At 47.7% G+C, this 27,202-nt stretch overlaps 1 protein-coding gene across 1 annotated transcript in view; it reads right to left on the bottom strand.

Moving 5' to 3' along the window:
• Positions 1–23,223, bottom strand: part of LOC142302116 (transcription factor HES-7-like) — an 89,773-nt gene extending 66,550 nt beyond the window's left edge. Inside the window, exons 1-2 of the mRNA XM_075343204.1 lie at positions 23,178–23,223; positions 17,260–17,355 (exon numbers count right to left, since the gene is read on the bottom strand). Of these exons, the coding sequence (XP_075199319.1) occupies positions 17,260–17,355; positions 23,178–23,210 (129 nt within the window). The 5' untranslated portion in view covers positions 23,211–23,223. The remainder of the gene's footprint in view (positions 1–17,259; positions 17,356–23,177) is intronic.
• Between the last annotated feature and the right edge of the window lie 3,979 nt (positions 23,224–27,202).

The following is a 27,202-nucleotide window of genomic DNA, read 5'->3' on the forward strand; positions in this document are numbered from 1 at the left end:
ACTACTAACGCACGTGTGACAGCAAATGAATGACCTACGTGCAATCTCATAAGATCCCGTATGCAACCTGGGCGTGTCACATCGCAAATGCGATTGTACAACTAATTGCAACGTGTAAAGTGGGCTTTAGACCACTCCCTACCATCCTCAGGGCAATGGAGCATGTGAGCGTTTCAATCAGAAACTACTCCAAATGCTGATAGGAAGATAGGAAGTTACACTGGCTGGATTACTTGTCGTACAACTGGGTCTATTCTGCCATGGAGTATAGTACCCATCTGCTGTTTTGAAGAACTGGATGGGAGGTCTTTGATCTGAATCTAGATCAACCCGAAGACCTGACCGAACGAGCAGTCACCTCATAGGTGAAGGAGCATTGCCAATGGCTACAGTACATCCGACGGCTAGCTGGGCAACAACTGCAGAAGAGAGTGTACAGTGGTTGCAGTCTGGTGCAAGAGGTGTTCCACTTCGGCCTGGAGATCTTGTACTGGTATGAGAGAAACATCTTAAGAGCAAACTGAGTGAGATGGGAAATCCAGCTTAACACTTTGTTGGAACAAGTGTACGCAAATGATCCCATCTATAAAGTTCAGATTGAGGGAGGGACGGCTAGTCCCCATGTTCTACATAGAAATATGCTGCGACCATTTTGCTGAGAAGCCCCCATGATTATGTCGGCCATAGAGGAGCCAGTCTCTGCTGCTGAGACTGTTACCTGTCTGTGTTGACGATGAAGACTGGTGGTCCATTCTAAGTGTAACTGAATCCGCTCTGCCTCTGCGCAGCTGAACCGTTGCCACCCCCGCTGAAAGAAGAGCAGCCGAATCCTCCCAAGAACCCTGTTGTGAATGCTACCCTGGAAGACAGCCAAGAGTTGATTGAGTTGGAATATTCAGAGATCCCAGAGGCCTACTGCAGGGGTTCTACCAGCTAGATATGTGGAGCAGTTTGTAATGTCGATGTTGCTGACGCTGTGGTCTTCTTCCATATGTGTCACCCACACCCTATGTGCTTTGGTGTTGAGCTGTAGGGTTGGTGGAGATGGTGAAAGGAACGAACACCTCTTGGCAGCTGGAGAACTTGGTAGAGTAGACATCCCCTGAAAGACTACTGCATACATGTTGTAATGGCCAAGGACACCCATTGTCTAGGAGGGAGGCATGTGGGGGGCGGGGTGCAGCCCCTATTAAGGACCTTGTGCTAAGTAGGGCAGCCCAGTCTCTCAAAGGCACAGTAAAACAATCTGTTTTGTGGTGTTTGGTCCAGGCTGAGGGAAAAAAGTGCAGGAAGAAGGAAGTGAGAGTTCCTTGAGGCCCAGAGAGAGACACCTTAGGGAGTCGGTATCAGGTCTATTTGAAGACGTCACTTAGATGAGCCCAGGGAAGAAAAGTCCTTCATCATCCTCCCCAACTGATGTGTGCACCACCGTACTGTTGAGCCCGAGAGAAGACCGTTTCTGCGGACAGTGCAGTGAGTGTACGCCTGGGTGCAGCAGTTAAGGAATCATATTAGGCCTCTGTAGTCAGAGTGCAGTATCCACACAATCCCTCTAGGGGACACCAGTTAGGCTAGAAGACAGTAGGGTTGTGTGTACACACACACACACACACGAAAATATTCAGACCACTTTAAATTTTTTACTTTGTTTCACTGCAGCCATTTCGTAAATTCAAAAAAGTTAATTTTTTTCTAATTAATGTACACTTTGCACCCCATCCTCCATCTTGACATAAAAAGAAAAAAAAAACAAAAAAAAAACAAACAAATTGATAAATTTGCAAAAATTTCAACAAGAAAAACTGAGATACCACATGGTCATAAGTATTCAGACCCTTTCCTCAGACACTCTTATTTAAGTCACATGCTGTCCATTTACTTGTGATCCTCCTTGAGATGGTTCTACTCCTTCATTGGAGTCCAGCTTTTTCTATTTAAACTGATAGGACTTGGTTTGGAAAGGCGCACACCTGTTTTTTTAAGACCTCACAGCTCACACTGCACGTCACACCAAATGAGAATCATGAGGTCAAAAGGAACTGCCCAAGGAGCTCAGAGACAGAATTGTGGCAAGGCGCAGATCTGCGCAAGGTTACAAAAGAATTTCTGCAGTACTCAAGGTTCCTAAGAGCACAGTGGCCTCCATAATCCTTAAATGGAAGAAGTTTGGGACCACCAGAACTCTAGCGGGGTGGCTCATCTCTATTTGGGACCACCAGACTTCCTCCTAGACCTGGCCGTCCATCCAAACTGAGCAATTGTGGGAGAAGAGCCTTGGTGAGAGATGTAAAGGAGAATCCCAAGATCACTGTAGCTGAGCTCCAGAGATGCAGTAGGGAGATGGGAGAAAGTTCAAAGTCACCTATCACTGCAGCCCTCTACCAGTCGTGCCTTTATGGCAGAGTGGCCCAACGGAAGCCTCTCCTCAGTGCAAGACAAATGAAAGCCCACATAGAGTTTGCAATAAACACATGAAGGACTCCCAGACTATGAGAAATAAGATTCTCTGGTCTGATGAGACGAAGATAAGACTTTTTGGTGATGATTCTTAGTGGTATGTGTGGAGAAAACCAGGCACTGCTCATCACCTGCCCAATACAATCCCCACAGTGAGGCATGGTGGTGGCAGCATCATGCTATGGGGGCAGGGACAGGACGACTGGTTGCAATTGAAGGAAATATTAATGCGGCCAAGTACAGAGATATCCTGGAAGAAAACCTCTTCCAGATGCTCTGGACCTCAGACTTGGCTGAAGGTTCACCTTCAAACAAGACTATGACCCTAAGCACACAGCTAAAATAACAAAGGAGCGGCTTCAGAACAACTCTGACAATTCTTGACCGACCCAGCCAGAGCCCTGACCTAAACCCAATTGAGCATCTCTGGAGAGACCTGAAAATGGCGTCCACCAACGTTCACCATCCAACCTGACGGAACTGGAGAGGATCTGCAAGGAAGAATGGCCGAGGATCCCCAAATCCAGGATCCCAAGAAGACTTATGGCTGTACTAGCTCAAAAGGGAGCGTGCCTCTACTCAAAACTGAGCAAAGGGGCTGAATACTTATGACCATGGGATATTTCAGTTTTTCTTCTTAACAAATTTGCAAAAATTTCTACATTTCTGGGGGGTTTTTCAAGATAGGGGATGGGGTGCAGAGTGTACAATAATGAGGAATAAGTGAACTTTTTTGAATTTACCAAATGGCTGCAATGTAACAGAGAGTGAAAAAATTTAAAGGGGTCTGAATACTTTCCGTACCCACTGTGTCATATTGCTGTTAAATCTATCGTTGGATATTGTTATAGTTGTGGAAACTTGGGCATAATTTGTTTTCCCGCTTTTTATTCCTTTTCTCCAGCTGCCGGCAGCTCACGTTTGTAACCCCCTGTAAATAAACATTCCCTTTGGTTTATTAGTCATTTGTCTGATCCCGTGACTCGTGTAGTGGGGGAATTGGCTATTCTCTGCTCTGGTGACAGGCGGCTCAGAGAGGCTGCCGAGCACCGGACCCCAGCGACTGTGGCACATACAGCATTGGAGGTAAATGCTCTGGTAGAATTTAACACCCTGAAATTTTACTGTAATGGGGGAGAGGGGGGTGGGGGGGGGTGCTGACACAGAATTCGAGATTGGGGAAGAAAAGGTGCTGATGGGGAATAGGTGGCAGATTTGTGGTCTCAGTATGGTGAGCAAGAGTGATGTGGGGGAAATTTGAGGATCGGGTGAGAAGTGAGGGTCCAGGATGTATCATGAAATAGTACGCTAGTAAGGGAGGATAAATTTTAGGATACAGGATAAAGAGCGAGCAAGAGAGTATGTAGTAGGGGAAGCAAGGAGAGAGGGTAAATATTGAGGAGATAGCATGGCTAGTGGGGGACAATGTGAAAGGAAATGTGGCGCCCCTGAGGCTTCGGTCGCCACAGGGTACTGCGCCTCACTTAACGTGCAGTATTCATCCCGGGTAAGAAAGAAGCCAGTGCCGGTACCACATCACACCATTACACGCAGTTAGTTGTCCTTCCACTGGGACCCGGCTAGGGTAGGGTATTTAAGGGTGGCCACCTTTATGGGGCCTTCCACCCACTAGACCAAAGGACCTGGGGGGAGGAGCGACACAGGGGAGTGAGGAGCAACACACACACACACACACACACAACCCCCTCCCCCGGGGCAGAGCTGGGGGAAGGAAGACGAGTCGGGACCTCGGTCCTGAGCACGCAACAGCAACAGAGGAGGAAGCAGGAGCTTAACGGTGGAACCTGTGGGACACAGGAGTTTACACGGTCGCTGAGGGGTGAGCTTGATAGCTCCCTCAGGATCGGCAAAGACAGGGTATGGAGCCCTGTGGTGGCGAATATTTCACGTTTCATCATCAAAATCCAATGGGTTAGGGGATTGCAGGTCCCTTCACCCACCACAAGCGCCTGGGGCACAGCAGCAGATAGAGCCAGGAGTTGTGACCACGATCCAGCCCATCACGGACTTGCGCTGCCTGCTACACGGGATGGGAACTTAACCCCAAGGACAGAATCAATGTAGGAATACAGGTCACAAGGATTCAAAACACCAATGCACAGAAAGGAAGGGCCACAGTCCACAACACCGGTGCTGGCCTTTGAACTATTTGGGATCCACTGGAGCCCATCACAGTGGAAACTGGCACTCCAAGGGTGACAACAGTACAGTGAGTAAAGAACTTTAAACCACAGTCTAAGTGTCGTCCCCATCATTGCCGTTGCCCCTGCGCTATAGACTATCACCACCATCATCCTCCCCTGGGGCCAAGCTCTACCTGTGGAGAGATGAAACACCTGAGCTGCGTTACCATCCACCCCAGAAGAGAGAGAGACCCTCCGCATCAGCGGCTCCCCTCATAGCCGCATACCACAGGTGGAGTCACAAGACAACTACTTCCAACATCCCCATCTTTATTGCCACCACAAGCCCAGTGACGAGTAAAACCCCAGGCCACGTGGGCGGGTCAGAAACACTATGTGGGGAGGGAGGGATGGAGAAGTGTGAGGAGACATTACGGAGGGGAGGAAGTGTGAGGAGGCACAGTATAGAAACTGGGTAGTGTGTGGGGGGTATAGCATGGGGGACAGTCAGGAGGTCATGAGGGAGCACAGTACAGAGACTGGGCAGTATGGGGGGAGGGACAGTGTGGGAGAACAGTGAAGAAGGGGCTCCGTATGGACAAGATATTGCAGTGTGTAGGGCAAGTACCATTAGAGGGACAGTGTGTGCGAGTCATTATGTGCAAAGAATACATTCAGGGACAATTATTTATTCAAGGGCACAATGTAGGGCAGATTTTTTGTTTTATTTGAGAACATTCTAATCATTCTGTTATTGTTAATGGCACTGTGTCCGGATGTGCTGCAGAAGAGCGGAGAGAGAAGATGGAAGTCTGCAGAGACGAGCTGTTGATGTGAAACGTTATCATGGCGTCTGGAGAAGATGAAGAAGAGAGATGACTCTGATCAGAGACAACATCTATAAAGAAGGGACTTGGATGTAAATGTTTATTAGTGATATTGATTAGATATAATCAGTACTGTGGTTCCTGTATGGTCTGCAATCCAATGATGACTGATAACCACAACTCCCAGTATCTCCTTACCATTGTTATGGACATACTGGGAATTGTAAGTTCATGTGAGACAAGTCTGTCTCACATTACAATTGAGGTATCATGTACTGATGGTGGATCTGGAGATGTGTTTATGTACTGATGAAGGTTTTAGTTATGTACTTTTGTGTTTCTGGTGATGTATTCTTGTGCTGTTATTTTTTCTCATCCTGTACAAATGTAAATCCATAAGTTTTAAGATTATGTGATACATGGCTGTGTTAAAGTGTTGTGCTTTCTGACAAGTGAAGTGTTACTATTCTTTCAGTTATGTTAGGAGCATTAAAGGGCTTGTCTAGATTTGTGTTGAATCTGCAGACTTCTGAATTCTCACAGCGCACACTGCACACTGTCAGGATTGTGGTGTCAGCGGTGATAGTGGAAGGTCATGAAACTGCACCTAATGCGACTTACATACATGCAGTTATGTGCCAACTAGACATGTCTGGTCTCACAATAGAAGTGATTTGAGTGAAGCCGGGCAAGTCTAGTCTGAATGTGGCCGGCAGTATGCAAATTGCATTCTTGTGGTCACATGATTGTCCACTGTGCTCTGTGATAATTCAGAGGCCTGCAGTTATCTATAGTGACTGGAGACTATCGAAAACCTGGACAAGTCTTAATTATAAAATTAAGCAGTGAAGCCCAATCCTGACAGTGTGTCATATACTCATTAGATTTGTCTCTGGATGAAAGGAATTTACTATAAAGATTAAGAACCGGTCCCTAGGCTCAGGACTAGAGATGGGCAGACCAGGACTGTAAAACTCCAGATCCGCGTGGTTTCAAAAAGGTGCCCAGGTGTTTGATCCAGATGTGGCACACGAGATCATATTATTTATATTTATATATATATATATATATATATATATATATATATATATATTATATATATATATATATATAGTTAGGTCCAGAAATATTTGGACAGTGACACAAGTTTTGTTATTTTAGCTGTTTACAAAAACATGTTCAGAAATACAATTATCTATATATATAATTGCCTTATTCTGTCTGTCATGCTCCAAAATTGTGTCACGGTGACAGTGTCACCGTGACATGTCCTTACGGTGACACAAAGCTGATTGGCCGCTGGGTTCGCCATGGCCCCGCCCCCCCACACGGATTGGCCTGTCGCCCCGGCTGCGCCCCCACACGGATTGGCCAGCCGCTCGCCCAGGCTCTGCCCCCCCCCCACAGATTGGCCTCTCGCCCCGGCACCCTGCAGGCATTGGCAACTCGCCCACGCCACGCCCCGCACCCCTCACGCAATAGACGTTAGCTCTCGCCCCCCCCCCCCCGCATTGCCCGAACTGACACGGTCACGGAGCCACGAATCCCAGGTGAGTACTGTACTCCCCCCCCCTTTCCCCCCTCCCCAACGGGAGCCCACATCAGCGTACGCCGCCGCCGTATGCTGGTGTGGGCTCCCGTGCGAGCGGGGGACGTGTTGCGCTGGTAACCATGCTTGCAGAGTTACCAGTAAATCAAGGTCCTGCAGCGGCGCGACTTCCACACGCACAAACATAACAGCACACACACACGCATACACACACACATCAGATCGCACTCACTCTCACAAACACCTCACACACACCTCACACACACCTCACACACACCTCACACACACCTCACACACACCTCACACACACCTCACACACACCTCACACACACACCTCACACACACACCTCACACACACACCTCACACACACACCTCACACACACACCTCACACACACATCGCATCCACATACTCACAGCATCCGGCGATATCGCTTGCTTCTCGGCCTCGATACTGTGCTGTTGTGATCTTCCAGGACCTGACGGAGGATCACATGGCCAGAGGCATGTGGTATGTCCGGATGTTGTGAGTATCGGCGCGTATGTGCGATATCGTCAGTGTCTGTGAGTGGATGCGATCGGGTGTGTGTGAGTGGATGCGATCGGGTGTGTGTGAGTGGATGCGATCGGGTGTGTGTGAGTGGATGCGATCGGGTGTGTGTGAGTGGATGCGATCGGGTGTGTGTGAGTGGATGCGAGGGGCTGAGGCTGGGGACAGAGAGGGGCTGAGGCTGGGGACAGAGAGGGGCTGAGGCTGGGGACAGAGACGGGCTGAGGCTGGGGACAGAGACGGGCTGAGGCTGGGGACAGAGACGGGCTGAGGCTGGGGACAGAGAGGGGCTGAGGCTGGGGACAGAGAGGGGCTGAGGCTGGGGACAGAGAGGGGCTGAGGCTGGGGACAGAAGGCTGATGCTGCGGGTAGAGAGGCTGATGCTGGTGCAGCATGGGGGATGGATTACAATGGGGGGTGCGCAGCATGGGGGATGGAGCACGTTTGGGAGTGCGCAGCATGGGGAATGGAGCACGTTTGGGAGTGCGCAGCATGGCGGATGGAGCACGTTTGGGAGTGCGCAGCATGGCGGATGGAGCACGTTTGGGAGTGCGCAGCATGGCGGATGGAGCACGTTTGGGAGTGCGCAGCATGGCGGATGGAGCACGTTTGGGAGTGCGCAGCATGGCGGATGGAGCACGTTTGGGAGTGCGCAGCATGGCGGATGGAGCACGTTTGGGAGTGCGCAGCATGGCGGATGGTGCACGTTTGGGAGTGCGCAGCATGGCGGATGGAGCACGTTTGGGAGTGCGCAGCATGGCGGATGGAGCACGTTTGGGAGTGCGCAGCATGGCGGATGGAGCACGTTTGGGAGTGCGCAGCATGGCGGATGGAGCACGTTTGGGAGTGCGCAGCATGGCGGATGGAGCACGTTTGGGAGTGCGCAGCATGGCGGATGGAGCACGTTTGGGAGTGCGCAGCATGGCGGATGGAGCACGTTTGGGAGTGCGCAGCATGGCAGATGGAGCACGTTTGGGAGTGCGCAGCTTGGCGGATGGAGCACGTTTGGGAGTGCGCAGCATGGCGGATGGTGCACGTTTGGGAGTGCGCAGCATGGCGGATGGTGCACGTTTGGGAGTGCGCAGCATGGCGGATGGTGCACGTTTGGGAGTGCGCAGCATGGCGGATGGTGCACGTTTGGGAGTGCGCAGCATGGGAGATGGAGCACGATGGGGAGTGCGCTGCATGGGGGATGGAGCACAATGGGAAGTGCACAACACAACACACACACACACACACACACACACACACTGGGAACCACAAACAACTGCCCTACACAGACACCTACCTACTCAGACAACGCTGCACACACACAACACCCAACACACAAACACCGCGGCACACACAAATATACGCACATACCGCACAACACACACATTGCACAAAACATACCTCCCCCCAAAACACACCACACACACACAAACCGCGCAACACACAACGCTACAGACACACAGCGCTCCACAAACAACGCAACACACATACAACACCGCTCTCACCCCCGTCACACCCAGACAACACCCAGAACATGTACAGCGCCTACACAAACACTTGGTAACTACACACAACATATATATATATATATATAACAAAAATCATACATGAACTACACAATACGTAAATTCTAGAATACCCGATGCGTAGAATCGGGCCACCTTCTAGTATATATATAATATGGGCTGAAAGTGCACACTCCCAGCTGCAATATGAGAGTTTTCACATCCAAATCGGAGAAAGGGTTTAGGAATCATAGCTCTGTAATGCATAGCCTCCTCTTTTTTAAGGGACCAATAGTAATTGGACAAGGGACTCTAAGAGCTGCAATTAACTCCCTCGTTAACCTGTAATCAATGAAGTAGTTAAAAGGTCTGGGGTTGATTACAGGTGTGTCACTGCCCTAGATAGGTTACGCCCATATGCGCCGAGCAGGATACCTGTCCCTGATCTGGGCCCTACGTAGGAAGCGGATGGGATTAGCTCTTTGTCAACCCCACTGAGCACTAAAGAACACACAGGGATAACAAACAAGGGAAGGAAAGACCAACTTATCTCCAGATGCCTCAGGGAGAGGAACTGAAAACAACCAGGTTACACCAGAAGAATGCGAGCCACCTGCTCGCACTGTAACTGAAGACTTGTAAAGGATAGAGGACTAGTCACCAGCACTGAGAATGGGAAAATGAAGATACATATATAGACATCAAGAAAGTGTTAATGATTAACAGCTGAAAAAGTGAGGAACTCCGCAGGGTCCTAAAGGGATGAAAATAAAGCAGAGGAGATCCATAGGATACCAAATACATCAAGAAGGAATGATAGAAGGTCAGGGAGCAGTTTGTGCAGTCGAACGCTGTAACCTTCAACTGCTGGAAAACACATGTCTGTCACCCATGACACACTCGTGACACCACCACTCTGCGCGCACTCTAACAGTTTTCGATCTATTAATGACCCTTACTTTCCAATCTTGTTCAGTTTAATTTATCTATTGTCGTGAGTAGTGTAGCAATATACTATACAGTTAGGTCCAGAAATATTTGGACAGTGACACAAGTTTTGTTATTTTAGCTGTTTACAAAAACATGTTCAGAAATACAATTATATATATATAATATGGGCTGAAAGTGCACACTCCCAGCTGCAATATGAGAGTTTTCACATCCAAATCGCAGAAAGGGTTTAGGAATCATAGCTCTGTAATGCATAGCCTCCTCTTTTTCAAGGGACCAAAAGTAATTGGACAAGGGACTCTAAGGGCTGCAATTAACTCTGAAGGTGTCTCCCTCGTTAACCTGTAATCAATGAAGTAGTTAAAAGGTCTGGGGTTGATTACAGGTGTGTGGTTTTGCATTTGGCAGCTGTTGCTGTGACCAGACAACATGCGGTCTAAGGAACTCTCAATCGAGGTGAAGCAGAACATCCTGAGGCTGAAAAAAAGAAAAAATCCATCAGAGAGATAGCAGACATGCTTGGAGTAGCAAAATCAACAGTCGGGTACATTCTGAGAAAAAAGAAATTGACTGGTGAGCTTGGGAACTCAAAAAAGCCTGGGCGTCCACGGATGACAACAGTGGTGGATGATCGCCGCATACTTTCTTTGGTGAAGAAGAACCCGTTCACAACATCAACTGAAGTCCAGAACACGCTCAGTGAAGTAGGTGTATCTGTCTCTAAGTCAACAGTAAAGAGAAGACTCAATGAAAGTAAATACAAAGGGTTCACATCTAGATGCAAACCATTCATCAATTCCAAAAATAGACAGGCCAGAGTTACATTTGCTGAAAAACACCTCATGAAGCCAGCTCAGTTCTGGAAAAGTATTCCATGGACAGATGAGACAAAGATCAACCTGTACCAGAATGATGGGAAGAAAAAAGTGTGGAGAAGAAAGGGAACGGCACATGATCCAAGGCACACCACATCCTCTGTAAAACATGGTGGAGGCAACGTGATGGCAATGTGATGGCATGGGCATGCATGGCTTTCAATGGCACTGGGTCACTTGTGTTTATTGATGACATAACAGCAGACAAGAGTAGCCGGATGAATTCTGAAGTGTACCGGGATATACTTTCAGCCCAGATTCAGCCAAATGTCGCAAAGTTGATCGAACGGCGCTTCATAGTACAGATGGACAATAACCCCAAGCATACAGCCAAAGCTACCCAGGAGTTCATGAGTGCAAAAAAGTGGAACATTCTGCAATGGCCAAGTCAATCACCAGATCTTAACCCAATTGAGCATGCATTTCACTTGCTCAAATCCAGACTTAAGACGGAAAGACCCACAAACAAGCAAGACCTGAAGGCTGCGGCTGTAAAGGCCTGGCAAAGCATTAAGAAGGAGGAAACCCAGCGTTTGGTGATGTCCATGGGTTCCAGACTTAAGGCAGTGATTGCCTCCAAAGGATTCGCAACAAAATATTGAAAATAAAAATATTTTGTTTGGGTTTGGTTTATTTGTCCAATTACTTTTGACCTCCTAAAATGTGGAGTGTTTGTAAAGAAATGTGACAATTCCTACAATTTCTATCAGATATTTTTGTTCAAAACTTCAAATTAACCGTTACAATCTGCACTTGAATTCTGTTGTAGAGGTTTCATTTCAAATCCAATGTGGTGGCATGCAGAGCCCAACTCGCCAAAATTGTGTCACTGTCCAAATATTTCTGGACCTAACTGTATATATATATTCTAGGTTCTTAACAGTAGCCACCTTTTGCTTTGATTACTGCTTTGCACACTCTTGGCATTCTCTTGATGAGCCTCTAGACTAGAGATAGTCACCGGAAATGGTTTTCACTTCACAGGTGTGCCCTGTCAGGTTTAATAAGTGGGATTTCTTGCCTTATAAATCGGGTTGGGACCATCAGTTGTGTTGTGCAGACGTCTGGTGGATACACAGCTAATAGTCCTACTGAATAGACTGTTAGAATTTGTATTATGGCAAGAAAAAAAAGCAGCTAAGTAAAGAAAAACGAGTGGCCATCATTACTTTAAGAAATGAAGGTCAGTCAGTCCGAAAAATTGGGAAAACTTTGAAAGTGTTCCCAAGTGCAGTGGCAAAAACCATCAAATACTACAAAGAAACTGGCTCACATGAGGACCGCCCCAGGAAAGGAAGACCAAGAGTCACCTCTGCTGCAGAGGATAAGTGTATCCAAGTCACCAGCATCAGAAATCGCAGGTTAACAGCAGCTCAGATTAGAGACCAGGTCAATGTCACAGAGTTCTAGCAGCAGACACATCTCTAGAACAACTGTTAAGAGGAGACTTTGTGCAGCAGGCCTTCATGGTAAAATAGCTGCTAGGAAACCACTGCTAAGGACAGGCAAGAAGCAGAAGAGACTTGTTTGGGTAAAGAACACAAGGAATGGACATTAGACCAGTGAAAATCTGTGCTTTGGTCTGAGGAGTCCAAATTTGAGATCTTTGGATCCAACCACCGTGTCTTTGTAGAAAAGGTGAACGGATGGACTCTACATGGCTGGTTCCCACAGTGAAGCATGGAGGAGGAGGTGTGATGGTGTGGGGGTGCTTTGCTGGTGACACTGTTGGGAATTTATTCAAAATTGAAGGCATACTGAACCAGCATGGCTACCACAGCATCATGCAGCGACATGCTATTTGACTAAGGAGAGTGATGGGGTGCTACGCCAGATAACCTGGCCTCTAAAGTCACCAGACCTGAACCCAATCGAGATGGTTTGGGGTGAGCTGGACCGCAGAGTGAAGGCAAAAGGGCCAACAAGTGCTAAGCATCTCTGGGAACTTCTTCAAGACTGTTGGAAGACCATTTCCAGTGACGATGGCTGGACCATATATGACAAGCTTTTCTCCCCCCATTCACCTTTTGTGTCTCCCCTATTTCCTCATAGACTGTAGCTTACGAGCAGGGCCCTCACTCCTCCTGGTATCTTAATTTTGTTATTTTGTATTGTCCCATATTGTCTGTATATGTCCCCACTTAATTGTAAAGTGTTGCGGAATATGTTGGCGCTATAGAAATAAAACTTATTATCATTATTACTACCTCTTGAAGCTCATCAAGAGAATGCCGAGAGTGTGCAAAGTAGTAATGAAAGCAAAAGGTGGCTACTGTGAAGAACCTAGAATATAAGACATATTTTCAGTTGTTTCACACTTTTTTGTTAAGTTTTTCATTCCACATGTGGTAATTCATAGTTTTGATGCCTTCAATGTGAATCTACAATTTTCAGAGTCCTGAAAACTCTTTACATGAGAAGGTGTGTCCAAACGTTTGGTCTGTACTGTGTAATATATACATTATATATATATTTATTTCTCTTTCCTTTTTTTTTTTAAAGGAAAAATATTGAAAACAATGAATTGAGCGCTTCATACTTACCAAGGCTCCGTCGTGGCTGTACACTTCTCCTGCGGCCTCCGCTCATCATTGCTCATCCATATGCACTGCTTTCCCCACCCACCGGCCGGCCTCGCATCTGTGATTGGTTGCACTTAGACGCACCACAAACCTGTGTGACAGCGTCTGCCTGCAACCAATCACAGACACTGTCTGCGGGTCAGTATCATGGTATAATATATATATATATATATATAACAATAGGTGTAGGGTTCTCCCATATTATACCCAGCACAGATAGAGCCCATGGCTACAGGCTGCAGACCCCAGCCATGTGCTTATCTTGGCTGTATCTCAAGATAACAGGAACTGCATGAAAACAAAAACAAAAAAAAAAAAAAACGCAGTTTAACCCAAACCCCCCCCCCCGTCCAATTTTGATACCCAGTCATGATAAAGCCTGACAGCTGGGGGCTGGTATTCTCAGACTGGGGAAGCCTATGGTTATTAGGACCCCTCCAGCCTAAAGATAGCAACCTGCAGCCACCTGGGATTGGATTAGATGTGACAAGCTCAGTGCTTCGCCCAGCTCTTCCCAATTGTCCTGGTGCGGTGGCAATCAGGGTAATGAGGAGGGGTTAATAACCGCGCACAACTGTCGTCAAGCCCAAAATTAAAAGTTCTAAAAGTAAAAAGAAAAATACAACAGAAAAATTCTTTATTTGGAGCAAGATACGAAAAAAAAAAAAAAAACTCTTTCACCACTTTATTAACCCCCTAAACGCCACTGCAGGTCTAACGTAATCCACAGAAGGTCCTACAGGGATTCAGCTCTGCTACATCAGTCACAGCGAGTGGCCATAGAGCACGACTGCCAGCTGTGAGTGCAGAGAGACTGAGCCATGATAACGTCACAGGTGGGAACCTTCAGCGTCATTGCTCATCGCAGCTCAGTCTGTCTGCACTCAGAGCAGGCAGTCATGCTCTACGGCCACTCGCTGTGACTGAAGTAGCAGAGCTGATTCGCTACGGAACCTCATGTGAATGACCTCAGACCTGCAGGGGTGTTTAAGGGGTTAATAAAGTGGTGAAAGCGGGATCTTTTTTGTATTTTATTCCAAATAAAGGATTTTTTCAGTGTGTGTTTACTTTCATTTACAGAATGGTAATGGGGGGGTCCAAGACACCCCCCCCATTACTAATCTAGGGCATATAACGCCTTATTACCCAGATTGCCACTGCACCAGGGTAATCGGGAAGAGCTGGGTAAAGTCCTGGGATTGTCATATCTAATGTATGAGAATCATGGGCTGCTGCAGGTTGCTATTTTTAGGCTGGGAAGGAAGGGGGCAAGGGGGGGGGGGGGGGCAACCAATAACCATGGCCCTCCCCAGTCTGAAAATTCCAGCCCTCAGGTGTCATCATCATGGCTAGGTTTCAAAATTAAAGAGGGGGGGGGCGACCACACACACTGGTTTAATTATTTAAATAAGCAGCATGCGATTCCTCTTTTTTTGATTCACAGACAACATAAGCGCAGGGCTGGAGGCTGCAGCCATATACTTTACCTGTGATGGATATAATATGGGGGCACTACCCCAATTTATTTTTATTGTACGGGTAGAGTCACAATGACTTATGACTTGCACGAGTGCAGTGAGAAAATCTCACATTATTGCACTCGGCCCCCCTGTAAGACAATGGTACAGCTCAGATATGCAAGTTACTCCTCGGCCCTTAACTGATGTGGGGGGGGGAAGGGACATCGGGACTGCACTGATTGCAGGATTGGACCACAGTCACATGACACTCACCTCACGCTCGCAGCACAGTGGGAGCCGAGAGTCATTAGCAGATCGCATCCGATGCCATACGCTCGTGTGGCCCCAGCCTGCGATAGACATGCATAGCGCCTGTGAATGGAAGGTGCCACTTAAGTGTGGGGGTGCAGGGGTGCAGCTGACTGCAACCAATCACAGGCACTGGTGGGCGGGGGAAGCAGTGCATATTCAATGAAAGTTAATTAGCTGCTCCAGAAGTGAACGCGCGACCTGGAAGCAGCTTGCCACCATATCTAATATATAAAGCTGTGTGTGTGTGTGTGTGTGTGTGTGTGTGTGTGTGTGTGTGTGTGTGTGTGTGTGTGTATGTATATATGTCCGGGATTGGCATCTGCACCGTCGCAGCTACAGCCACAAAATTTTGCACACTCACACTTCTGGACCCCGAGAGCGTCATAGGCTATGTTTTGAGGGGAAATTTTAACCCCGAGCTTTACAGTTATTCACCAAAAACCCTGCCTCCATTAAAGCGAATGGAGCTGGGAGCCACAGTGCAGCCAGAACTTCAGAAAAGTGCGCAGCCACGCCCTTATATGGAATGTTGGCGTGTCACAATGCAGACAGGGAAAGAGACAGACAGGGAAAGAGACAGACAGGGAAAGAGACAGACAGGGAAAGAGACAGACAGGGAAAGAGACAAACAGGGAAAGAGACAGACAGGGAAAGAGACAGACAGGGAAAGAGACAGACAGGGAAAGAGACAGACAGGGAAAGAGACAGACAGGGAAAGAGACAGACAGGGAAAGAGACAGACAGGGAAAGAGACAGACAGGGAAAGAGACAGACAGGGAAAGAGACAGACAGGCAGACGGAGAAAGAGACAGACAGGCAGACGGAGAAAGAGACAGAGACAGTCAGAGACAGATAGGGAAAGAGACAGACAGACAAAGAGATAGAGACAGAGAGATATATACAGTTTTTAATATATATACATATATATATATATATATATATATATACATATATATATATATATATATATATATATATACATACATACATACATACATACATACATACATACATACATACATATATATATATATACACACACGAGTTCGCCCATTTCTACTCAGGACAGAACCTTGTACAGTCTGGTAGCTTGTCGGATTCTGAAACAATAAGTCTCTGCATCCGGTGGACGTGGCATCTCTACAACAGTCACGCTCTTAAGGGGAAACACCTAAAAGTCCTGTAATATGTTGGAGGAACTAAAAAAGCCAATAGTTCTCATGTATGAAGCGTTCGCCAGTTTTTCTTTGTAAGGGTACGGTTCCACTAGCGTATAGCTTTCGATATGAGAGCATTGAGAGTGATATGCTAATGACCCTCTGTTGCGAGTCTTGCGATCAGATCACAGCTGCGGAGAAGAGGGAGGGAGCACTTTCTCCCATCTTCTCTTCTGTCTGTCTTTGCATATATTGCACTGCAATCGGATGACATGCAAGTGCAGTGTGAAGTTTCACATGCTCCCATAGACTTGTAAGGGGGTGTGTGAAACGAGACTCGCTGCCAAACGCAACATGATGCGATTCATTCTGCATGCCGATAAGGCATGAGAAATCAATCACTGCCCCACAGTTTTGCACTAGAGCGAGAGCAATCTGATGTTTTATCAGATTGCACTCGCCCATGCAAAATGCAAGTGGAACCGAGGCCTAAGGGTGAGAATGTGCAGTTAACCTGACATTAATCTCGGGAAAAAAAAAAAATTAGAAGAAAAAAAAAAATAAACACGCTAAAAATGAAAATTCCTTTAATCCGTATTATATCTGCCAAATTACCAAATGTTCTGGATTAATGGATTGTAAAGTGTACGGTTTTGAAAACTGCAATAAAAGGTCTGCAAACAAGTGATGCAGCCACCGGGGGGCAGTGTTGTCTACATGTAACCTCCATTATGCTATGGTAGAAGTCGATCTGTTGGGGTTGAAGAGCAGCAGGATTATTAAATATGCCGGATCAGTGGACACAAAATGCCAGACTAGAAGATTTTCTGAATTACTGGATGGAAATTGCTCTGTTAATCTGGCAGGATTACGGAATAAAGGAATTTTATTGACGCCAACCTCATTTCCAGTGAGTTTGAGAAGCAGGACCCGAATTTCATCCAGACTCTGGTTTATCCGATCCCGTCGGCGCTTTTCTACCACAGGCTTCAGGATCTGGAAAAGGAGAGGACACACCAGTCACTGACGGATCAAGCCACCATCCTACCCCAGTAGTCAGCGCAATAAACACATTTCTGTTACCTGGTGTAAATGCTGCTGAGCTCCCGAATCCGGCGATGTTTTTATTTTGTTTCTATGCCTCTCGGTTCCTGAGATATGGCCACTTTTTCCTGTGTATTGTGTGGTATTTTTTTTAGCCAAGTAGGTGTGGACTTGAGGATCCTGCCCACTTGACTAAATAGACTAGATTTATATCTACAGCACAGGAGGCCATATCTCAGCAACGCAGGGGCGCAGGAACGAAAGAAAAACATCGCCGGACTCAGGAGAAGAGAGGCGATTACACCAGGTAAGACATTTATGATATTTTCATATTCAGACAGTTTTACGATACAGGAAGGATCTGAGTAGAGGAAATCACTGGAATTTAAAGGGTTATTCCCCATAAGTTGGGGGGGGGGGGAATAAAAAGTGCTTCCACCCCCATTGATCCTGAAATAAGGACTCTGAGCCCGGTCTGGAGTAAAGCGGGGGAGGGGAGACAGATTGCATTCATTGTCAATGGGAATAATTTGGGCAGAGGCCCAGCCCGCACCCCTTCATTCTGAAACTGTATTTTTCGGATTGATGCATCTCTCAGTAGTCAGACCCCCGGTCACCAGCACACACAGGGAATAAAAGGGCTATTTTTGAGGCCGAAAACCCTCTTTATACTCCCAGTGGACTGTGTTATTACAGGATTATAAATAAACCTTTGTTTTAGGTGCAATTAGGAACCGAGAAAATGAGAGTGTTAAGGCATTCTTATTACTTTCTGCAAAGTCAAACGTTTCCCGAGTACTGTGCCTTTAAACAATATGGCACAGCCCATATGATGATGACATGGCTTTGGAAGCTTCTGATAGGTTTATTGGCAACATCTGAGTTAGAGACACACCTGTGGATGTATTTTAATGCAAACCTGAAACACACGGCTTTATTCATCTGTACAAACAATTATACGCAAGTACAAACAAAATGGGAATTACCAGCCATCATACCGCTCAGGAAGGAGACAGATTGGGTGTGAACGTGCTTTGGTCAGTCATGTGCAGATCAACCCCAGAACAAAACCAAAAGACCTTGTGAAGATGCTGGTGGAAGCTGGTAACATTGTGCCATTATCCACAGTGAAACGAGTCCTGTATCAGCAAGGGCTGAAAAACCACTCTGCCAGGAAGAAGCCATTACTCCAACAGAAACAGAAAAAAGACAGAATAATGTTTGCAAATGCCACAGGAACAAAGACCTTCATTTCTGGAGACATGTCCTGTGGTCTGACAAAACTAAAATTGATCCGTTTGACCATAATGACCATTGTTATGCTTGGAGAAAGAAGGAAGAAGCTCTGAAGCCTCAGATCATCATCCCAATTGTGAAACACAGGGGCGGCAGCATCATGGTGTGGGGTTGTTTTGCTGCAGGAGGGACTGGTGACTTCACAAAATAGATGGCATCATGAGGAAAGAAGATCATGTGGCCATACTGAAGAACATCTCAAGACATCAGCCAGGAACTTAAAGATTGGGAGGAAATGGGTCTACCAGATGGACAATGACCCGAAGCTACTGCCAAACTGGGTACAACGTTACTTATGGATAACAATGTTTTGGAGTGGCCATCACAAAACCCTGATCCCAATCCTATTGAAAATGTATGGGAAAAGGACGATGCGAGGAGCGACTTACAAACATGGCTCAGCTACACAAGTTCTGTCAGGAGGAATCGGCCCAAATTCCACCAACAATTGTGAGAAGCTTCTGGAAGGATCCAAAATCTCTCTCTCTCTCTCTTCTGATTTTATGTCAGGTAGTGAGAAAAACCTGCAGATGTATCTTTATAGAGAGCAGAGGGAAAACCTGCAGATGTGTCTGTATAGAGAGCAGAGGAAAAACCTGCAGATGTATCTTTATAGAGAGCAGAGGGAAAACCTGCAGATGTATCTTTATAGAGAGCAGAGGGAAACACCTGCAGATGTGTCTGTATAGAGAGCAGAGGGAAACACCTGCAGATGTGTCTGTATAGAGAGCAGAGGGAAACACCTGCAGATGTGTCTGTATAGAGAGCAGAGGGAAACACCTGCAGATGTGTCTGTATAGAGAGCAGAGGGAAAACCTGCAGATGTATCTTTATAGAGAGCAGAGGGAAAACCTGCAGATGTGTCTGTATAGAGAGCAGAGGAAAAACCTGCAGATGTATCTTTATAGAGAGCAGAGGGAAAACCTGCAGATGTATCTTTATAGAGAGCAGAGGAAAAACCTGCAGATGTATCTTAATAGAGAGCAGAGGGAAAACCTGAAGATGTGTCTATAGAGAGCAGAAGGAAAAAACCTGCAGATGTGTCTGTATAGAGAGCAGAGGGAAAACCTGCAGATGTGTCTGTATAGAGAGCAGAGGGAAAACCTGCAGATGTGTCTGTATAGAGAGCAGAGGGAAACACCTGCAGATGTGTCTGTATAGAGAGCAGAGGGAAACACCTGCAGATGTGTCTGTATAGAGAGCAGAGGGAAACACCTGCAGATGTGCCTGTATAGAGAGCAGAGGGAAACACCTGCAGATGTGCCTGTATAGAGAGCAGAGGGAAAAACCTGCAGATGTGCCTGTATAGAGAGCAGAGGGAAAAACCTGCAGATGTGCCTGTATAGAGAGCAGAGGGAAAAACCTGCAGATGTGCCTGTATAGAGAGCAGAGGGAAAAACCTGCAGATGTGCCTGTATAGAAAGCAGAGGGAAAAACCTGCAGATGTGCCTGTATAGAGAGCAGAGGGAAAAACCTGCAGATGTGTCTGTATAGAGAGCAGAGGGAAACACCTGCAGATGTGCCTGTATAGAGAGCAGAGGGAAAAACCTGCAGATGTGTCTGTATAGAGAGCAGAGGGAAAAACCTGCAGATGTGCCTGTATAGAGAGCAGAGGGAAAAACCTGCAGATGTGTCTGTATAGAGAGCAGAGGGAAAAACCTGCAGATGTGCCTGTATAGAGAGCAGAGGGAAAAACCTGCAGATGTGTCTGTATAGAGAGCAGAGGGAAACACCTGCAGATGTGCCTGTATAGAGAGCAGAGGGAAACACCTGCAGATGTGCCTGTATAGAGAGCAGAGGGAAAAACCTGCAGATGTGTCTGTATAGAGAGCAGAGGGAAACACCTGCAGATGTGTCTGTATAGAGAGCGGAGGGAAAAACCTGCAGATGTGTCTGTATAGAGAGCAGAGGGAAAAACCTGCAGATGTGTCTGTATAGAGAGTGGAGGGAAAAACCTGCAGATGTGTCTGTATAGAGAGTGGAGGGAAACACCTGCAGATGTGTCTGTATAGAGAGCAGAGGGAAACACCTGCAGATGTGTCTGTATAGAGAGCAGAGGGAAACACCTGCAGATGTGTCTGTATAGAGAGTGGAGGGAAAAACCTGCAGATGTGTCTGCATAGTGAGCAGAGGGAAACTAATGTTATATGCTCACACTGCATTTTTTTTTGCAGTTTTTTTTTTTATCAGCAAGTTCTTACTTTTGATTCCCGCAGCAAAGTGTATGAGAATTCAGATTTGCCGTACGCACGTTGCAGGGTTTTTTTGCAGTTTGTCAAAACCATCTGACAAAAAAGACGCAGCGTGTTCATTTTTCTTGTGTTATTATCACGTTTGTCAACCATTGAACTCAATGAAGGGAACGACAAAACGCAAAGAAAAATCCACGCTGCCAAATTTGTGCATTTTGCATGTGTTTTGGGACAAACACGCAGGTCACCCACATTGTTCTTCTAGGATAGAGTCGTTCTCTCTCCCCACGAGCTCATACTCACCAATCACCGTTGAGGGCCGCTCATTAGGCTCATACATATTCACTGCTTTCCCCGCACTCTGGCATCTGTGATTGGTTGCAGCCTAGAATTGCCACATCCATTAGATGTGACGATCCCAGAACTTTACCCCGGCTCTTCTAGTTGCCCTGGTGCAGTGGCAATATGGGTAATAAGGAGTTAATGGCAGCCCATAGCTGCCACTAAGTCCTAGATCAGTGATGGGAGGAGTCTATCACTAATCTGTAAGTGAAAGTAAATAAACACCCCAAAAATCCTTTATTTGAAATAAAAGACAAAAAAAAAAAACACCTCTTTCACCAATTTATTAACCCCTATAACATCCTCCAGGTCCGATTTAATCCACACGAGGTCCCACGACGCTTCCAGCTCTGCTACATCTGATGCTCACAGCGAGCTCCATAGAACATGACTGCCCGCTGTGAGTGCCACGCAGCAACTGAAGTGAGCCACTCCATCAGAGATGCCATCATTCAGGTGAGTGCTTCACCTGCGTCTCACTTCAGTTGTGGACTCCAGGACACATGGATTCCCGCTGTGACCACAAGTCGCCTGAGTGACATCATCACTTCATTTGCTGTGTGCAGCTCACAGCGGGCAGTCATGCTCTATGGCTGCTCGCTGTGACACATACGTAGCAGAGCCGAGTTGCCGTGGACCTCGTTTGGATTACGTCAGACCTGGAGGGGTGTTTGGGGGTTAATAAAGTGGTGAAAGAGGGGGCTTTTTGCATTTTATTTCAAATAAAGGATTTTTGGGGCGTTGGTGTCTATTTATTTTCACTTACAGATTCACTGCCATCACTAATCTAGGACTTAGTGGCAGCTATGGGCTTCCATTAACTCCTTATTACCCCAATTGCCACCGCACCAGGGCTACGGGAAGAGCCGGGTCCAGCGCCAGAATTGGCTCATCTTATGAATGTGCCACATCTGGAGCGGGCTATGGGATGCAATTAGGCTGGAAAGGGCCAAATAACCATGACCCTTCACACCCTAAATGTCTGTTGTGCCTTAGACAAATGGAGGGGACCCCATTTAAAAAAAAAAAGCGAGGGATCCCCTGGATTTTTCATAACCAGCCACGGTACAGCGGACAGCTGAGGCTGCTATGCCGGATATAAAAAACAGGGGGACCCCACCTCATTTTTTTTTACCATCCCCCCCCCAAAAAAAAAAACCCCACAAAAACAAATGAAACAGCTGGCCATGTTACCCATCTCTATCCTGTTACTTTTTGCTATTATCCTATCATTTGGTTTCTCCTAAAAAAAAAAAAAAAAAACATTAACAAAAACGAGGCAAAAATTGTATTACAAATGGGGTCTTGCGGCCCTTAGGGGCACACACATCTGTAAAGTAAAGCGTCCCCCAACATAAACCTCCAAAGCCATCCTGGACGCGTGCAAAGTAACGCCATGAAAGCAGTCATCACATGTATTATCGAGCCACCAGCCCAGCAGAACTGTCATGGGGACATCTTTCAGAAGACCTGTATACACAATATTTAGGGACAAAGAGTGAGTGCAGCCGATCTGCTCGTGATAACACCGAGGATCCAGATCCCTAAGAAGACGCTGACCAGTGAGGGCTGAGAGGCAGGAAGAGTTGTCATAGGGGCATGGAGAAAAAGGTCACACACTCCGCAGCCTCACACACACACAGGGCAACGATCACAGCGCAGGGAGCTGGCTCAGGCGGTGTTCACACGCTGCTGCAATCTGCCGCAATTCTTACAATGATCGGCTGCAGCGGTAACAGAGCGTCCTGCAGCCCCGGGTGCAGCGGGAAATGTAATGATTGAGGTCTGCGCCCGCTAGGAAACGACAACAGACACAAGCGGAGGAGCAGCGAAGCAAAGAGGTCCAAGACGCATCCAACCGAGTACGGAACAGTCAAGACGGCGGCATAGAAATGAATGAAATCGCGTGCGACCCCCGGAGAGCGCTGGATCGGCGGCTCCTACCTTCCGGGACGGCCAAGCCTCCGTGTCCACCATCGCGACCGCTATACCTGGACCGAGCCGGCTCTAGGGTTAAATACCCCGACTAGACCACGCCCCCAAATGTAGATGTCCCCCGGCAGTTCCGCCCCCTGTAGCCCCGCCCCCACATACAGTCACACTGTACAGCGCGGGGAGCGCAGCCTCTGTCCGGCGGTCACACTTCCTGCGGCTCCGGCAGATTCCCGGGGAGCGCGGCTCTGGGGGGGCAGCAGCTTCACATACCCGGGCACTGCCACTGTGAGGACTCTGTCAGCGCTGTTAGTGCGCGATACGGCGGCTCCACCGACCCCAGCGCTGTCTGTGCCCCCAGTCATGCATCTGCTCCATTGTCTCCTGTGATCTATATGCCCCCAACCCCTCCTATAATGCATATTCCCCAGCCTCTTCCGTTATGTATATGCCCCCAGCATCTCCTGTGATATATATTCCCCAGCCCCTACTATGATGTATATGCCCCCAGCATCTCCTGTGATATATATTCCCCAGCCCCTACTATGATATATATGCCCCCAGCATCTCCTGTGATATATATGCCCCCAGCATCTCCTGTGATGTATATGCCCCCAGTATCACCAGTAATGTATATTCCCCCAGACCCTCCTGTGATATATATTCCCCAGCCTCTTCCGTGATGTATATGCCCCCAGCATCTCCTGTGAAGTATATTCCCCAGCCCCTACTATGATGTATATGCCCCCAACATCTCCTGTGATATATATTCCCCAGCCCCCCTGTGATGTATATGCCCCCAGCATCTCCTGTGAAGTATATTCCCCAGCCCCTACTATGATATATATGCCCCCAGCATCTCCTGTGATATATATGCCCCCAGCATCTCCTGTGATGTATATGCCACCAGTATCGCCAGTAATGTATATTCCCCCAGACCCTCCTGTGATATATATTCCCCAGCCTCTTCCGTGATGTATATGCCCCCAGCATCTCCTGTGATGTATATGACCCCAGACCCTCCTGTTATATTCCCCAGCCTCTTCCGTGATGTATGTGCCCCAACATCTCCTGTGATGTATATGCCCCCAGCATCACCAGTGATGGAAATGCCCACAGCCTCTCCTGTCGTGCATAATCTCCCAGCCTCTCTTGTAATGTATATTCCCCCAGCATCTCCTGTGATGTATTTACCCCAGCATCTATAATAAAGTATATGCCCCCAGCTTCCTTCTGTAATGTATATGCCCCAGAATCTATAATAAAGTATATGCCCCAACGTCTTCTGTGATCTCTATGCCCCAGCATCTCCTGTGATGTATCTGCCCCAGAGTCTCCTATGAAGTATATTCTCCCAGATTCTCCTGTGATGTATATGCCTCAGCTTCTCTTGTGACGTATTCGCCCCAGGGTTTCCTGTGATGTATATGCCCCAGTCCCCTCCTGTGATATATATGTCCCCAATCTGTGTTCTATATGGCCAAAGCCCCCTACTGTGATGTATATGCTTCAGCATCTCCTGTTGTGTATATGCACCAGCATCTACTGTGAAGTATATGCCCCCAGCTTCCTTCTGTGAACTATATATGCCCCAGTGTCTCCTGTGAAACAGAGCAGACACCATACAGGTAACTGAGCGGAGCAGAGACACATCATACAGGTAACTGAGCGGAGCAGAGAGACATCATACAGGTAACTGAGCGGAGCAGAGACACATCATACAGGTAACTGAGCGGAGCAGAGAGACATCATACAGGTAACTGAGCGGAGCAGAGAGACATCATACCGGTAACTGAGCGGAGCAGAGAGACATCATACAGGTAACTGAGCGGAGCAGAGAGACATCATACCGGTAACTGAGCGGAGCAGAGAGACATCATACAGGTAACTGAGCGGAGCAGAGAGACATCATACAGGTAACTGAGCGGAGCAGAGAGACATCATACCGGTAACTGAGCGGAGCAGAGAGACATCATACAGGTAACTGAGCGGAGCAGAGAGACATCATACTGGTAACTGAGCGGAGCAGAGAGACATCATACAGGTAACTGAGCGGAGCAGAGAGACATCATACAGGTAACTGAGCGGAGCAGAGAGACATCATACAGGTAACTGAGCGGAGCAGAGAGACATCATACAGGTAACTGAGCGGAGCAGAGACACATCATACAGGTAACTGAGCGGAGCAGAGAGACATCATACAAGTAACTGAGCGGAGCAGAGAGACATCATACAGGTAACTGAGCGGAGCAGAGAGACATCATACAGGTAACTGAGCGGAGCAGAGAGACATCATACAGGTAACTGAGCGGAGCAGAGAGACATCATACAGGTAACTGAGCGGAGCAGAGAGACATCATACAGGTAACTGAGGGGAGCAGAGACACATCATACAGGTAACTGAGGGGAGCAGAGAGACATCATACAGGTAACTGAGGGGAGCAGAGACACATCATACAGGTAACTGAGGGGAGCAGAGAGACATCATACAGGTAACTGAGGGGAGCAGAGACACATCATACAGGTAACTGAGGGGAGCAGAGAGACATCATACAGGTAACTGAGGGGAGCAGAGAGACATCATACAGGTAACTGAGGGGAGCAGAGAGACATCATACAGGTAACTGAGCGGAGCAGAGAGACATCATACAGGTAACTGAGGGGAGCAGAGACACATCATACAGGTAACTGAGGGGAGCAGAGAGACATCATACAGGTAACTGAGGGGAGCAGAGACACATCATACAGGTAACTGAGGGGAGCAGAGAGACATCATACAGGTAACTGAGCGGAGCAGAGACACATCATACAGGTAACTGAGGGGAGCAGAGAGACATCATACAGGTAACTGAGCGGAGCAGAGAGACATCATACAGGTAACTGAGCGGAGCAGAGACACATCATACAGGTAACTGAGGGGAGCAGAGAGACATCATACAGGTAACTGAGCGGAGCAGAGAGACATCATACAGGTAACTGAGCGGAGCAGAGAGACATCATACAGGTAACTGAGCGGAGCAGAGACACATCATACAGGTAACTGAGCGGAGCAGAGACACATCATACAGGTAACTGAGCGGAGCAGAGACACATCATACAGGTAACTGAGCGGAGCAGAGAGACATCATACAGGTAACTGAGCGGAGCAGAGACACATCATACAGGTAACTGAGCGGAGCAGAGACACATACAGGTAACTGAGCGGAGCAGAGACACATCATACAGGTAACTGAGCGGAGCAGAGAGACATCATACAGGTAACTGAGTGGAGCAGAGACACATCATACAGGTAACTGAGCGGAGCAGAGACACATACAGGTAACTGAGCGGAGCAGAGACACATACAGGTAACTGAGCGGAGCAGAGAGACATCATACAGGTAACTGAGCGGAGCAGAGACACATCATACAGGTAACTGAGGGGAGCAGAGACACATCATACAGGTAACTGAGCGGAGCAGAGAGACATCATACAGGTAACTGAGCGGAGCAGAGAGACATCATACAGGTAGCTGAGGAAAAGAATGGGTGATTGAATATGGGGGGGTGGGCACCTGTGGGGCAGTATATGGGGAGGAGTGGGCAGGCACCTGTAGGACAGTATATGAAGAGGAGTGGGCACCTGTGGGGCAGTATATGGGGAGAGTGGGCACCTGTGGGGCAGTATATGGTGAGGAGTGGGCACCTGTGGGGCAGTCTATGGGGAGGAGTGGGCACCTGTGGGGCAGTATATGGGGAGGAGTGGGCACCTGTGGGGCAGTATATGGGGAGGAGTGGGCACCTGTGGGGCAGTATATGGGGAGGAGTGGGCACCTGTGGGGCAGTATATGGGAAGGAGTGGGCACCTGTGGGGCAGTATATGGGGAGGAGTGGGCACCTGTGGGACATTATATGGGGAGGAGTGGGCACCTGTGGGGCAGTATATGGGGAGGAGTGGGCACCTGTGGGGCAGTATATGGGGAGGAGTGGGCACCTGTGGGGCAGTATATGGGGAGGAGTGGGCACCTGTGGGACAGTATATGGGAAGGAGTGGGCACC

Source organism: Anomaloglossus baeobatrachus, chromosome 4 (assembly GCF_048569485.1).
Source record: "Anomaloglossus baeobatrachus isolate aAnoBae1 chromosome 4, aAnoBae1.hap1, whole genome shotgun sequence".
Classification (NCBI taxonomy): Eukaryota; Metazoa; Chordata; class Amphibia; order Anura; family Aromobatidae; genus Anomaloglossus; species Anomaloglossus baeobatrachus.